The sequence below is a fragment of the Varroa destructor genome, unplaced genomic scaffold (genome assembly GCF_002443255.2).
Source record: "Varroa destructor unplaced genomic scaffold, Vdes_3.0 BEIS01000001.1, whole genome shotgun sequence".
NCBI lineage: Eukaryota > Metazoa > Arthropoda > Arachnida > Mesostigmata > Varroidae > Varroa > Varroa destructor.
In genome coordinates, this window is record NW_019211454.1 from 67,890,399 (window position 1) to 67,907,162 (window position 16,764).

General features: G+C 39.0%; 1 protein-coding gene and 1 long non-coding RNA gene across 2 annotated transcripts in view; one reads left to right on the plus strand and one right to left on the minus strand.

Moving 5' to 3' along the window:
• The window catches only part of LOC111242811 (corticotropin-releasing hormone receptor 1-like), an 86,683-nt gene that overhangs the window by 17,738 nt on the left and 52,181 nt on the right, over positions 1-16,764 (plus strand). The window contains exon 2 of the mRNA XM_022787636.2: positions 12,100-12,249. Coding sequence (XP_022643371.1) covers positions 12,100-12,249 — 150 coding nt within the window. The remainder of the gene's footprint in view (positions 1-12,099; positions 12,250-16,764) is intronic.
• LOC111242812 (uncharacterized) lies at positions 12,128-15,357 on the minus strand. The gene is made up of 3 exons (XR_002670170.2): positions 15,143-15,357; positions 12,460-12,584; positions 12,128-12,265 (listed from the first exon to the last, which is right to left on the minus strand). It is a non-coding gene; the product is annotated as an uncharacterized LOC111242812 (long non-coding RNA).

Here is a 16,764-nt window from a genome sequence, read left to right on the forward strand (position 1 = left end):
AAAGATTTCGAATTCCGCCTTATCCGTTTTTTGTGTAACACCTATTTTTAACTGGAACTTTTTGAGCAAAGTTCACTTTGATAATGACAGGGTCGCTTGAGGGGTAGACTGATTGTCACTAGAGGATACCCTGTTACTTGCATAGTGTAAGAGGTAACAACATAACCGGAAATTGTCTGATGTATATTTACGTCTTTATCTAGTAGGCGAGTTAGGGAAGGCCAGATCGCCAGGCTGGGGATGTATTATTCATCAGGCTTATATAAACAAGGCAGGGCAACGGTATATGGGCTAGAAGAAATTACTGAGTTCCCTAAAAATATTTAAAACTCTTGGCAAGCTACATATACGTACGTAAACCGCAATATGGATCACTCACATCAAAAGCACCGTATGTTACTGCTAATCGTACTGCTAATAGAACTTAATACATTTGAATCGGGAAATCATCCTAACTAGGCTGCGTATACCTCTGCCGCCGACAACAAAATGCTTTGTGTACCAGACAAGTGCTAATGAGTCAGCCAATAGCAGGCCCACTTTTGGTGGCCTATTTCTTTATGTGGTTATGGCACTGGTTCAACTAAATAAGTCGTTTGGTCTATATTAGGGTATCTCCTCCAATTTTTTCCCAGGTTCACATACATGGTGAGCTCAACACAAAGCAAATGCTTGCCACCTGAAGAGAAACTTGAATTGCTTTGAATATTAATATTTGAATAGATGATCAATGAATCGGAGATATCATTTTATATTCGAATCTTTTCGTTCATGGTAATAAACAAGCCAAGGCACACATGTTGAGCAAGCGGTAATTAAGCATAAATGCTCTTAGAAAGTGCAACAATTAAAAATTGAGCATCTTTCTTGTTATATATTTTCTGTCACCATCTTATGTTGCCATTTTGTACGAAAGTTAGTGACGACACCAGCTATGAACGGCAGAACGTCGCGTATAGTTATGAATGTTTCTGCTCTCTCGGCATATTATGTATTTCTGACAGTTACCGTTCCTGGCGACCTTTTTGTCCGTACGTCATCGATAAATAAAATAAGAAAAAACCCGCATAAATTCGTTTTAGAGAAATGCATTTTAGACGGTCCTAAGTAATGGCTGTACCTTGTAGTATAGTTGTGTACCGAGGATGTTATGCTATTTAACTGGTGGCGGCAGGTTTTGTCTACGACATGCGACTTAACGAACAACATAGGTTGATCTACGACCGACGTTTAAGAAGGTTTTGGCGTATTTTACCACCGTTGGGGACTTCATCAGAGGGCGGTCGATGTTCAACGTGCCGACAGAGCTCTACCTCGAGCATATAAAGCTGAACGGCGCACGGCTGAAACGAAGCCAATAATTAGCCAGTTAGAAAGTAGATGCCAAATAGGATATATGTATTTGTAAACCTTTTTTTTTGTTTTTTCAATAAAATGTGCTGTAAACCCATGTGAGATATGATTATTACACACTTAATTTCTGTTTTTTCTCTAGTGAAAGGTGTAGATCTTCAATAAATTAGCATCTTTCACCTGTTGTAAAGATCAATGGCGCAGTAATGGATGAAACTTCTGTTTCGCTGGGTCTCAGCTTTGTCAGCAACTGGCTTCTTTTAGTCAGTGGCAAGCTTTGTTTGAACAGATCGACTTGTAAAATTGAATTACAAATATCTAGGCGATCTTCTCTTTTGGACCCGGCAAAACAAATTTGATTGATTGAAACAAATTCGAAGTGCTTGTAGTGTTGTACTGCCTTTGACAGCTTTGGCGAATTTGTCTACACGACCATGTGTACGGAGTCACTTAATCATGTTGACGTCAAGTAATATCGCCAAGAGCCTTGCCTCTGTGACATCTAAACGTTCGAGCCCTCGCCGAAACTTCTTCTATATTAAACGCTTGTGTTTGTGTGCCGATTTTTACCGTCTAGTTAGCTGGTTTGCCTAAGGGTCTGCGGTGTGCCAAGATAGGTCCATTGATTCTAATCCAATATTCGATGAGCGATAATTTTTATCCTAATCTTTTAGAATAATACCGTGCATTAATCAGTATTATAGTGGAATGAGTACGTCTCGCACTGAAAAAACAAAATTATATCGAGATTGTTTTGCCCCTCGTGAACTTTGTATTCAAACATGATAATTTCCAAAGTCCACTTATTGCTCGGCCATGAAACGTGTTTCTCATGACATTAGCATACAACGTAGTTATCTTACAGTCAGTGGAAGTATAACTGGATAATGTTCATTGATTTCTGAGTAGAAGTTTCTACGGAAACTCTTAAAGGAAGCCGCCATATGAATCTTTGCTTCGTAAACTGAATTCGACCTAATCTATACCTATCTACGAGATGAGATTTCAACCTTACCAACGCTTAAGAACCTCTGTAGGTTCACGTTTGTTGCCAATATGTCGTCCTAGACACCGCTACATTTAAGACCTTGTTTCGTCGATTTGATAAATTGGACAGCCCATGCTTAGGCGCAAAATTTCACCAATTATGTATACTAGTTTGGTTGACGTAGTGTTCTGAGGCTCCGAATAAGTGTGCTAGCAGCAAAAATGTAGAGCAATGTCTGGATAGATAAAAATCAAAAAAGCTGCAGAGGCTGATGGCCTTCGATAGGGTCTGTAAGGCCTTCGTGAAAAACAATTTGGAATTGACGCAAATCTTCTCAAAATAGTAGAGATTCCACTCTATGAGAAGAGCGCGTAGTACTGACTAGACACATTTAGAAATCTTCTTATACGAATATATTATTAGTCGATAAAGTGTTATCTATCTCGAATAGAATTAAAATCTAAAGGCGTACGCATTTAGGGTAGGTTTACACCGAAATCAGTATAAGGTATAACACACGCGGGCCACCATATGTTCCATATGTAGGTCTAAGACAATGCCTCAATTAAAGATTCTGCTATGATTGATCCTTTGGGCAACTGATACTCTCCCAATAAGCGACCAAGATGAATGCTTTTGATGTGTTTTTCGTAACACAATTACCACTAAAAACACTCCATTAAACGATGGCAGAAAGCAACGCGCAACGACCGCCTCCTACAGACGAAAAGTATAATCAACGTCTTCTATTGTTATGTCTACTTATGTTTCTTGTCTTTCGGCAGGTCCTCGATGATGTTTTGTTCCGTTCGGACCAAGCTGATTCTGGAAACATTCTTCCATGATACATTGTGTATACACCCACCAAAAAATGATTCCTCAATAAGCATATCAAGACAAAATTTCTATTTTGTGTTGAATAGGTTTTCCCGTGGGTTTTCTGTCTTTCCTCTGGGTTTGCTCCATATATACATATACATATATATGTAGATATACATAAACTCAACGCATATACACAGATATTTTAACCACTTTTTTTACATTATTTGAAAATTTTTCCGCGGAGGCAGGCAAAAAATGGCTGAACCCTATTCCAGACATAGGTGTCTCACCAATTTTGCGCATGCAAAAAAGTAACTGGATGGCCTTACGATGAAGTTTACAGGTGATCCGATTTCGCCAACCACCCCAAAGCCCAATGTTAACAGGTGAACGGCCTGTATATATTGTACACGCACATTTCTCAAAAACATAACTTTGTATAGTTTTATATTTGAACAACAATAGGGCTAATGTGTAAAGTTTTAAATATTTGACAGCTTGAAATGTATAATATACCACGTTCAGATTATGAATTTATCTGATATGCTCTTCAGTTACATACATTTCTTGAATTTCCAAAAAAAAGCGAAGTAAAATTGTAAAGCAAGCTCCTTATAAACGTCACGCGCGTGTTCAATAACGAAAATCTTTAGGAAAATCTAGTTTGTAGTTCCAATACATTCGTAGTATAAAAAAAAAAACTCGAAACCTAAATAACAATAATGTTTATTTACCATGTTAAAAAAAAAAACAAGACCTATAGAGATCGTTTTACCACTACGCCTTTCCCAAGGTGTGAATAATGATTCTGGTTTGGCGGTCTGGCACCTGATGAAAAACATGCCCTTTTTACCTGATTAACAATATAATGATGTATCCAGCCGTATAAAGTCCGTCCAACGGTCGTATAACTTTATGTATGCATAATGTGCGTTGATCTCTATAGGCGAATGTATCCCTTTTATCTGTGCATCCCTCCTGTCCGCATTAACGTTCGTCGTCTGCCTGAACTATAGAAGTACGTGATGGCCTTCGTTTGGGCCTGCAAAAAAGTTTATTTTTAGTTTCCCTTGTCACGAACGGAGCATATACAAACTGTGCGCGCAATTGAATTAGTCAGTTACAGCTATGTGATAATATTGTTGTTGTAGAAGCAATCACGCGGAGTCGACAGTTTCATATACTAGCGATCTCACACCAATGAACGAGACGGAAGAAGAATGAAGCCACTATTAGATAGAAAAACGCGTTAGAGCTAGAAGTAGTATGCAGGGCCCGAAGGCACGATGGCCTTATGCCTAATTACCTTCTCTTTTTTTTTTCGAACGAAGGCAAACTATCATCGAAATTTAACTAGGCCGCTCTAAAAAATAAATCTGTTGAAGCTTAACGATACGTTAATAAATGGGCCTAAATCAATGAAATAGGTAAGCAACATTATTCTACATCATGTTGAAGTTAATGCACCCTACATCATAAGCCTCAAAAGTAAAGTAAGGCTAGAACGCCGTTGAATTACTTCAACCTTGGTTGAAGTATATACGATGTTCACTGTATGCTCTAATCTGTGAATAAGTTCTTACAAAGGTGCCATGTTAATCGAGGCTGGAAAAAGAAACCGGTTTGCGTGAGGAAATTCAAGTTCTTTTTTTTTAAAGAGGAGAAATAAAGCACACGTGGTCTGGATCGCGCACGAAGTGCCAAAATCAATTGCTTTTTTTAAAAGCTGAGGTATTTTAGTATTCATCTAAATATGCAAAAAAACATATCAGTGTTAGTCGATTGCCATTTTATGTTGGTGGTATAGTAAGCTGGGTAAATTTCAAGAAATTGTTAAATTTCCGTTTAGGGCTCAAAAAGACAGATAAAATTGACAGATCAACAATTCTTCAACTCTTGTTTTGAAACTGCGGAATAAGTTTAAGATTAAATATGTACAAAAAATAATTCAATAAGTCATTTTACTTGAAACACTGAAATAACCTGGAAAAACTTCTCTTTATAATGAAGGAAAGTTGACCCGACTTAAAAAGACTAAAAAGATGTTTTGCGCAATATTTACTTAAAGTGAAATTTGCGTCATTGCAGGAATAAAGCCATTTTGATTAGATACGAGAGCGCATAAAATAAAAAAAACAAGGTGGAAAAATTTTATCAGAATCTTAGCATTTCACAACATCCAGGCAGAATATTTTCTGTTTCGGAGAAAAACACTAACCTATACGTATGGAGAAGTCACACAGTTATTTATATCGCACTGGCTCTGGATCATGATCACTTTATATAAAACTTTTCCAAAAACGTACGTATCTATCAACCGGTCCCAACCGAGGTACGGTTAATAGGTTTTTGGGGATATTCACAGTGAGAGGCTTCAGTACTCCATCAAAACGATCTTTGATTTCGAGTGCTACGAACAGCTTGTAGATACAGATCTTTGCAGATGGAAGATTTGTGTAACTCTCGCGTGTTAGTGAGCCTAGGAGTTGCCCTAGAAAAATAGGCCGTGGCCTAGAGATTACTCACGTATCAACCAAATTACTTGTCCTAAGGAACATTTCGGGACATTAGTAGGGCGATTAAGAAAATCTAGGCCGAACCAGTGTTCATGGGCTGTGCAATATCCGGTTGAAATCCGTATTTAAAAAAATAAAAGAAACGGAAAAGGAAATCAGTGAAAAGGTTTACAGAGCTCAACCAATGACTTAAAGGCCATTAAACGTTAACTGAAATTGCGTCAGCCTTTCGAAGTGTCAACTAAACTTTAATGTTTATTGGACATATTTCTACAGTTCTTTTTATTTGAAATAGACAGTTCTAAATAATTACAAAGACAGGCGATGTGAACATCCTGGAAAGGCCCTCCAAAATCGTCAAGCCTTTGCTAACTCCATGTAGAGATTATTGAATTGTTGAATACCCACTAATATTTCATTCTTTAACAGGGTAAAAATAGGATTTAGGTTACACCCGGACAACATTACGGTAAATGACGCGATTGAAAGAGCCTATAAAGGAAACAGCAATGCACAAAGCGTTAAGGGTTCGATCTTTTGTACTTTATAAATCTAATCGTTTTAACGTTCAGATTTCACTTCTATGATCAACATCTAAAACTATCTTGCTCGTGACCAGGTCACGTTTTTACTGTTTCACAAGTTTTTAAAACCAAAAGAATATTTGCAAAATTTTAGATAAAATGGAAGGTCGGCCAGTCATAGTGTTTCTGTTCTAGACACTTGAAAAATATTTGAAAAGACAAAGATAATCACTTCAAATTAAAAAATTATAAATATATTATAATAATAATATATATATAATAATTATAAAATTATATTTTGTTATTGAAGACGACCTCCAACTCTCGCTGCTATTTTAGGTGTTTATTCAACTAGGCCTCTTTGTTTTTGGATGACAGCCAATAGCCTTCACAGAATATGAAAATGGGCAAATTTTGGAATAATTTATTTTTTAATACAGGCGCATTTTTTGAAAATATGCAACTTAAATAGAGGCGGGTGGGCAAATTTGAGTAAGATCAGCTCCTTTCTGAAAAAGTAGAGTTCAACAAACAGAAGAAGTTGCCCTTAGTACCACTTGGTTTATAGTGCTCGATTTGATCGGTCATATGCCGTAGGACCCCACGCATGTAGTCCCACCTTTGCCGTAATTGACAAGCACTCGAAATGAAAGAAACCGTAGCTGCTTAATGAACCCACATGAGAAGAACGCATCGGTTAATTGGAGGCATCCGCAGATACCTAGACAAGCCAGCAGACAAATCTGAGAGTATTATTTTAACTTTGCATGATGATTTTGAAAAGTAGCCAAACAAAGTAGTGTGCATGAAAAGCACACAACTTCTTTTTCCCTCATGATCTTTGAAGTAAGCACATGATGCTTGCCACATCGTGCACAAAGATATACATTTAGCTTGTGGCATCTTCATGTCGCTTACTTCTAGTCAATGTTAAACATGATAATGGTCAATCTTAACCAAATAACCACATGCGATGCTTTTATCTTTACAAGCTTGGTTTTCACAATCCACTATATGCCAAGGCTGAGAGATCTTCTCATACTGGCGCAGGCGGCCTCATCTAATTTAGATTTCTTAACATACACGCAGCGTGAAGTGGATATTCGGTGCTATATTTTTATTTCTCCTGCACTTTCTTCCTATCCCAACATACGACTGATATGCATTCGAGAACATTGAAGCACTTCCGCCGCACTTATCCAAGTCGGCCGAATTCGCCTGGACGCTGAAGCAGTGAGCCTTCAGAAGACGTTGACGCACTTTTATGTGACCTTGCATTATCTCTTAGGGGAACAATCGGTAGTGGCTTGTTTACAAGCTGGTATAATGCGCTCCATGGATATCCTTTAAGCCTTTTGCCTTAGGCGTCGTCCTAGTAAAATCATGAGTAGAAAAGGCCGAGCCACGAGATGATAAACTTATTAGGTATGGCGCGACGAAACGTAATGGACTCCCAGAAAAGTGTCCAGCTCATTTAATGCAAAAGCACGGTTATCACAACCGCTGAACCAAAGATATAATGCTTGGCATCAAGTTTTTGCATTTCATTAATGTTTTTGAGCAGCGTCTGTCGGAGTGGCAGTACAGTCAAGTAGCTAAAAAAGTGCGATTGTCGGTTACGTAAAACAAACATATTTCTGTACAAGGACCTCATGTCACATAAGTGCCTGCTTGGAACGGCACCGTGTCTGGCAACGTTGCTCAAGGAAAAGACGCCCGTTTCTATTTTTGCAAACAGTGTCGCTTAGAGAATAATTCGAGCCCTACTAATACATATATCTCGTTTCCTTATAGGCAAATCAAAGCCTTAAAAAAGTTTGACACCCACCCATAAGAACTATCGTTTTTTGAAGCGCCTTGATTATTATTCGATGAGATTCGTAAGACGTCAAGCAAAACAAAAACTCTCTTAACAGAAGGGTGGAAAAGTTTGTGTGCAGAAATAAAAATGATTGTGATCTTAATCGTTATAGAAATATTTGACAATTCAACGGCTTCAGGCGTAATTGAGAAAAAAAACACATATTCGTGAAGCTGAAGTAGATTGACTTTGAAAGAGGCAGTATCTAGGAAATAACTACACAACCAATGTTCACAGAGATTTATTTAGAAATTGTGGACCGATAGGAATTACCTATAGCTTTAACTTGCGTCATATAGGGGGCGCACATGGTAGTCTAATCACTGGAAGGATTCCGACCCGCTTTTTGTAGTAGCTCATATGTGAGAAGGAGGTGGTCGACCCAATCGCAGGTCACTCCGCAGTACATACGATCTCTTCGCAATTACATCGTGAATAGTACCCCAGTGAAATAGAAATTTTAATTATGCTAGCCAAATTGGTAGAGTAAGCGATTCTCGAAAGTTGACTTATCTTATACATTATTATGTGACGAAAATGTTTCGCAGACTGCTTGTCCTTTTGACGATCAGCGGTGGCGGTTTCATTGTGGCGGCAAAATTAAATTATCCTTCTAGTTCCCTACAGTAGACTGCAAAAAACGAGAAGTCATTCATACCCGTATAGTAGTACTAGTTGAAATGCGCTCGTTGGACACTAAGACAGGTACTGGGGGTATAGTTTCAATAAAATAATTGTTTCCATAGGGCAGACATTGTGTCCAGTCAAAATGAGCTATGTGTGAATAAACTGCATTGTTTTCTCGATGTGCGATAATCTGCATCCTTTTTTGTCCTGTAAATGGAAAATCTAAGAAATAATGATAAATGTAGGAGTCGGACCCCTTGTTCGTCGGCGGAAAGCAAACCTTTTAGCTTTTTCATAGTGAACGGGAAAGAAAGCTTCGCATGCGTTTGTTGCAGTAGTTGATTATGGCCATGGACGGTGTATTATAATTAAAAGCCCCGACTGTATCGTACGTGAATATGCCCGGTCCATGTTGCCGTTTCTGACAGTGCCGTGCATTATAACACTTCGGCGGTCGTCTTAAATTATTTTATCAACTATTTTCCGGTTTGCCCAGTTTACAATTTGCTAACTGCCACAAGCCATCCGCGAGTCGTGGGGATCTTGGCATTTTCCAGGATGTGCGAACTTGATATCAGGCTGGTGATGCCACAGCGGTCGACGATCTCTTCACAGTAATATTATATACTTAATCATTATAATATTATGTAGAAGAGTTGATATCATTTTCATTCCTTGTGCTTCCATAGTTCCGCTAAAGGTTAGTTACGTACAAAAGATGGGCGCTCATTGGTCGCCAAGGGTGATTCTCTGCGTATATCGCGAGATCAGGGTCGAAGCAGTTGTTCAGACCGACGTGTACGGAAATGAGGCGTACCTGTGTCAAAAAGTAACATCTGAAATGGAAGCATCTGTCGGCGCCGTTCCAGTTTGTTATAAATCAATATGTGGTCTATCAATGAGGTCCACTCGAATTGTGGCACCATCCATTTGCAAGCGGGCTATTATTTAATTCGGTTGTGTCTAATCAGCTCACTACACCCGTTTAAATGAGGTAAACCAGCCGTAATGATAGGTCATGTACGAAAGGCCTGAGAATGAAAAAGACGCACCAAAACCAATGGCGAATCGAAGTTTTTTCCATAAAGCAAACGAACGCGGTTGAATAATATCGAATTATAACAGTGGCTTTTTTTCTATTGGCTTCTATGAATAGTCACTCGGAACACTTGAAGGTTGGCCAGCAATTATTTGGGCAGCTTAATGACTGATGCTCATATAGAGGGTTTCCTATTGACGAAAAAACCGGGCATTCCCGCTGTCTCTGATGAGCAGTGTTTTTAGGTTCCCTTGCTAACGGAAAAGATAAAGTAGCTGCCATCGATTCCGATTCAGCCGACGGCACTCAAAGGCTGGACGACAGTTAAAGGACGAAGCACCTGTCATAGTAACTTCAGAGGCAAACTGAATGTGCCTTCGTTGAATAGAGTGAACACTATGAACTTGTTAACGACCTCCCAAAGGATATGAACTTCAAAAGTTTGGCAAAATTATGTATGAAAAATACGCTACAGGACCATACAAGAGGAATAGCTCTATTAAAAAAATATTCTATACGTCGGACGAGGCATGTTCCTGCTAGTTGTTTCTGAGAGTGTATCTAAACATCAAAGGGCTCATCTCTATTTAATGTGTCCGCTATCTGCGACCACAGCTTGGATTCGCAACCTTAACCACAGACTTACTCACTCCCAGGGTAAGTCCGCAAGTAAGTTTTCAATAATAATAATAATAATAATAATAATAATATATAACCGTGTGTCAAACGGAAACTGTAGCTTGAGACTCGTTAAAATGTCACCCAAATACTTTTCATAAAAAAAAAACCAGCGGAACTGAATTTTCAAATAGCAGTAGGTCGGAAGTTAAAAAAACGCGAAGGGTTAAAGCGGCTAGACATTCTAATACAAAAGACTAGCCAAAGTCTGTATCAGTCTTAAACCCCTATAGATAGATGGTCTATATATATATATATAATCTATAGATATACATATATATATCTATAGATTTTTATCACAAAATTTCCTAATGCACATTCCCTGAATAGATTTAAACGCTTTTCTATCAACCGATTCTCTTGTCTCGATACAAAGCACTCACAATGCATTCATTATACGATCAGCATGACTGGAGGCAAAAACAACAGGGAACAAAAGCTACCTATAAATAATGGCTTCCAATATACGTTGTTCCTTTGTGAGTGTTAAAGTCAGATAGAAATATCATTTAAACCTGCATATCTGTTCTTTTAAGAATAGACCATCCAATTATTCCTAAATATATGCCGAGTGTTAAAGTCAGATAGAAATATCATTTAAACCTGCATATCTGTTCTTTTAAGAATAGACCATCCAATTATTCCTAAATATATGCCGAAGATTTATGTCGCCACTTTTCTAACAAGTGTTTATAACAAAACAGCTCCTGAAGTAAGACCAATCTAATAACGGGATATAATTATATGCAAAAAAATGTTAAACGCTACTTTATTTAGCGTGTATAGCTTTACAAACTAGAGAAGATTTCCGGTTTTCTAGAAGAGTAATTTCGAAAGCTATCCCCTGACTTAAAGGCGAAAGCGCACACGTATTACTTGAGTTCCTGCCTCGAGAGATTGCCGCCTACCAGTTGCCACTGAAGGATACGTGTCGCTTCGAAAAATTGTAGATTTACGATAAAAAAAAAATAGAGCTTGCAAAGTTACTCTAGTACAGGACGTGGTAGAATCGCGTTAAGCGGATAACATAACCTATTTATTTTCGTGATATTCTCATTTGAAAAGTATCGAGACTCCTGTTTTCAAACGTAATGGAAGCAATGTTGCCAGAAAGATATTTTTCTTATAAAGATGACTGAATATATGGCAATTGCAAGTGACTTTCTGACGAGATACGGATGCATCGAACTATATAGTGGTTGTGTATAATTGGAAACTGAATCTGGCTTCAAGATTGGGCCACGACGCCATTGTGCGGTATCTGGCTATGAGAAACTCAGGGTCTTCTTTCGCACGGATCCTGCCCGAATCGTGTGTGGATTTTTCGATACGTACGTGCTTTTTTTTTATACGTTCCCTGCATGCAGTGCAGACGTACGCGGAACATCTAAGAAAAAAGCTATTATTAGCCTATACTTGTTGAAATTACTTCGACCCATATTAAAATTCCCTGGGACAAAATTCGATTTTGTAGCGGTAAGATTCTTTCCTGCGTACAATTGCAGTACGCTGCTATATATTTATTTTATTTAAGTAGGTTTCGTTAAATGATCACTGGCAATGCCCATTGACATCTGCGCGGACTTTTATTATAATATTTGGTTTTTCTCCAGTTGGGCATGATAATCTGTACGCGCTACACGTACCGCTCCAACAGCTTTTCTTTCTTGTTACCTTTGATTGTGTTAAAGGTGATGTCCTCCTACGCTGTCCGAGTTCGTGGGATGGTATTTCGTGTTGGCCTTCGGTAGCGGCAGGACTGACGGTATCTCGCTCATGTAAACTGCTGTTTGAGACAATGGACGACGCACAGCATTCGTTGTATGCACAGTATGGTGCCGGTACGTTACGAAACATCTAGAGAGATACGTATAGTGCGTTTACTTGCTCAATTGTGTATCTAGTAAATTTATCTCACCTAGTTTATATCAATGTTGTTTGATTTGTGATTATACAAATGTTTACACTGTGAATATTGTTAAGGTTTCGTTATACTGGACTCGAAAATATCATTTTGAAGATGAACAAGATAAACATATCTCTAGCTTTACTTCTGCTCGTCAGTGTCCGAACGATATGGTCAAAATAAGATAGGTGTTGCCTGTCATGGCCGCTACTGCCTCTTGTCGCCGTTGGCCGGTCATCATCAAAATAGAACTCGTCAGCCCCGCGTTCCCTGTCGCAAAAAAAAAACGTTTTCTTCAGTCTTTCATCTGTGGAATGTTTTTAGAGCTCAGCACGACTCCGTCGATAAATTAGCACTTCACCATATGCGTTTTATTAGAAATGATACAGTACATCCTTATTATCGCCAAGAAGCAACATATTTAATTTTAGCCATTACGTTAAGCTTTAGATTCGTTCTCTTTAGGGCTTAGAATAGGTCTCCAGTCATAGTTACCCACTTATTTAGTATACTGCTTTATTTCTATTATGAATATTTTATGTATTATCGAACGGCACTTTTTCTTCCTTTCTCCGTCCAGTGACAACATTGGTTCCATCAACTGCGCAATTCTTCATCATATCTACTATGATAAGCCTTTCTCGTTGCACCGCGATACCTGTACATCAGGCCTGAAGCAAAAGATAAAGTTACTTCTCCTCCGCTCCGCGTGAATTTTCTAGGATTTCTGAGTCTAGCGTGCCTGCGTCCCTCCCTGTCATGCTGTCATTCTTGTAGAGCAACTAATATTCGGGCAAAATCCCCGTCGGGAATAATATAACGAATCGATTAACATTCGTACGCCTAATGTATGCAGTAAACTTGAATTTGTTTGTAAGGTACAGTTGTGTTCGACATCCAAACTTTCGTTCGTATATGGGTTAGGTTCCACATGTACATATGGTCGTGGTTTTACTCTATTCATTTCAGACTCTAAATTGGCATGTGTTAGTCTAATGCGTTGTTTTTTAGTAATTTTTCCATGTGGATCAATACGGCTAAACAAACACCAACAAATTTTTAGTTAATCCTGGGCCTTTTAAACAAGTTGTCGAATATGAGCGTGGCCGTATCGAGGCCATATATGACAGTGAAGTTTCGTATCACTGTTTGTGGCGCCAACAACGGGACCTTTCAATTGCCAAAAATTAGACACGCCTAGGTCCAAACCTTCGAACGTATATGTTATACCTTATCTGAACATCTTACGTACTCTTGTGCACAAGTAATGTCTATACGTTCCTTTCAAATAGGATCACGAAGAAACCCCATTTAAGATAGGAATTTTTTCATATACCCTTTAAAGATATCACTACAGATTCGACATCTCCAACGATAACAGCATTTTACTTGTCATCCTTGTGTGGGCACTAGTTAGAGTAATATTTGGCTGTCTGGAAGCTGTATTTTCTCCGTGAGTAGCAGCATTATGCTAAGGTTTTAATTTTCAAAAAACAAGATCTTTGGCAGCGTCATCGAGGCCATGGGGTTAATGCGCCCCATTCACAATGTAAATCGTTTGGTTTTTCGTTAGTCCTTTGTCGCGCCCCTAATCTTTGTTGTCACTTTATACTGGAGTCGTTGCGTTGTATCATCCTCTTGCTTTATATCTTAAGCCCTTAATGTACGTTTCCATTTATGAGCAAGGTGGGTTGTGACTCAGTGAGAGCTGACGCAGGCGACTTGTCTAAACAGCTGATGATCACAGATTTATCTATGTTAAGATTTTTTGGACAATGGCATGTAGCAAAACTGGGATGAATGCATTGAATTAATCTGGTTACAGCCAGGCAAACAGGCCTATTTCTCAAAAACTTTTAAAATCTTAATTTAGACACGCTACGCTATCTTTGAACTACCGTTCACGTAACTGTAGTATTATTTCGGCTTACCCGTGGAATACAGCGCAAGAAGTATGGGCGTTACCACTATATGGAACTATTCCATCTATAGGCCTCCGCAGTTTGTACACAATTGACTTCTGAACGATTTAGCTGTTAAGAGAATATCCGGTAGGAAAAGGTATTCGGTATTTTCTAGCTTCATCTGTTTACAAAATGTTTTTGAAAAAATCCACCTTGTGTCGTTTTAGCACAAATCTCTTAGTTTCAACTTGGTACGGGTAACTCATGTTGCGGGGTCATCGAATCCACTACCCAAATCATAGTAGTTTGGTAGTTTTTCGAGTATACGTCAGAGGTCTAATATATAAATATCAACATACAAGTATTTTATTAGAGGTATATGTGAAATCAATATTTTCCCCATTTCTATTTGATTCGCGTTTTGTGATTTTAGGGCAGTTATTATAGGGCCAACACGGTGTAGTCAATAAATTACACTGTATAAGCCTAGCGCTAAATTTTGTCTCTGCTTAGCGTTTAAAGAGGCGTTTCTGACCGAGATTAGATGCCCCAGTAACTCTCATAAACTTAACAATGAAAACCGAGCGCGTAAAAAGCATATACATAAATATGTATCTAACTTACACAAATACTCTTGCAACAGAAGGCACATTCATATGCTTGCTTCTTGAAGCAAGACCTATCCAGACACCTAGCCTCGTTACTAGTACTTCCGTTTTTCCGAGAAGAAGTTAGGTTTAAGGGTTGAAATAAAATAGCCTGTTTTCTCACGTACGGCCGGCTTTGCCCGGTGTATCTTCTATGCACCAACGTGATCTGCGAATGAGATTTATGAGTAGTTTCTACAAAATGGGTGATTTCAATTAAAGCTATAAAAATGCATATTGCATCTGTTAGTACGCACGGATACGTATTGGTACATACTATTCTATCTGCTCCCGTCAGCGACGTAAATTTTCCACTGCCTAGTTGTCAACTGTTTAGCTTTTCGAACTTTTAAAATCGATTTATCAGACCGCAAAGACCGATGACAACGCGACCGTAACTTTTTTTTTCTAGGATAAAAACGCATATGGCAAATATTTGGCATCGGTCTGTCGTAGTGAGCATCCGTCGATTTGACCGCCAGAAGAACATTCAGCCAAGTACAAACACATTATGGCGAAGGTAGAAGTTTTTAAAATATAAACGAATAGCAGTTGTTGCCCAACGTCTCCAATCATGAAACCAAATTTTTGCATTGACATTAAGTTTATGATATTGCTGATAGTCTACGCAATTGTCGGTGATTAAATAGCTTCTGTGAAGTCCGAGAAAAACTTACACAAATACGAAAAATCCACGTTGGGGTCTAGGCTCATAGTGTATAAAATTAATCAAGAAATAACTTTTGGTTTGCTCTATTCTTACAGTTGAACCCTGTTAGACCTTGGTCGTACCGATCTGGCGATATTCATGGTTACTATAATGTTAAAAACTGAATGAGTCTACGAAATACATATTTGCCTAATGGGCTTGCCCAGGCCAAATTTTGGTCGGGTGCTGGCAATTCTTTAATCCTTTGAAGGGGATCCGTAATATTTTCGTTCATGAGAAAATTAGATTTTTGTAGCATTTATACAACATATTTTTCTGTTAAAATGGCCCACGAGAGGTTCAAGACTGGATCGAAAGAAGAGAAGACCCGAAGCGGGTTATTAAAAATGTCTGAGAAAAGTGATCGGCAAACGTAAAAAATAACGATGCGGAGATAAATTAGCGGCTATTAGCAGCAAGTTCGAGGTGCCTTGCATCCTCGATCTTAAACGCTGCAGCTGGCGGCGAGGAAGCGACCATCGACACAAAAAAGGTCAGCGAGACTGGGCTGGAACTATGTATGATGGTTTGGAAAAAGAAGCGGGCGGCAAAGGTGAAAGACAGGTGGGAAAAGCAGTGGGAGGCAATGGTCGGGTTGCGTACCGCAGTCCGGTCACCAGTTCTGCTGCAATATAAAATAATCGTTTGGCAGGGGTGTCGCTGGCTATAGCCTAGTGCAGACATTGACCCATTTTAAAGGTCACTGGGCTGAACTGGCTTAATTGACCAGCTGTAGAGCCCTAGGCAGCTATTTCGCTAATCGAATTTTCAGTTAACACGAGAACGAAGGGCGGATTGAGTGTAGGGTGGATGGACGTGTTTACGAAAAGCGTCCACCGGAAGTGAGCAGGGCCTTTTACTTGATAAGAGTTTTTTATTATGTAGCTCAAACCTTGCTTGTAACGTTAACTGGCCTTGTCTTCGAAGAAAAGAACGGAGCGGTACTCATGCTTCACGGCGTAGCGCAAGGTTGTGTGCTGAATACACATTACAGGGACGTGCAAGATGGCCCGAAAAGCGTGTTGCCAAATGACTGCGGAGTCACGGAATGATTTGCGAGAAATCGTTGTGTCGTAAGCGTAATTGCAGTGTGTGCGTAGAAATCGCATTGTGCTAAAAACAATGTATCGTGAGCTATTGAAAATGCAGATAAGCTGGTGTGCCAACTGGTCGAGAGGTCAGGAGAAGAT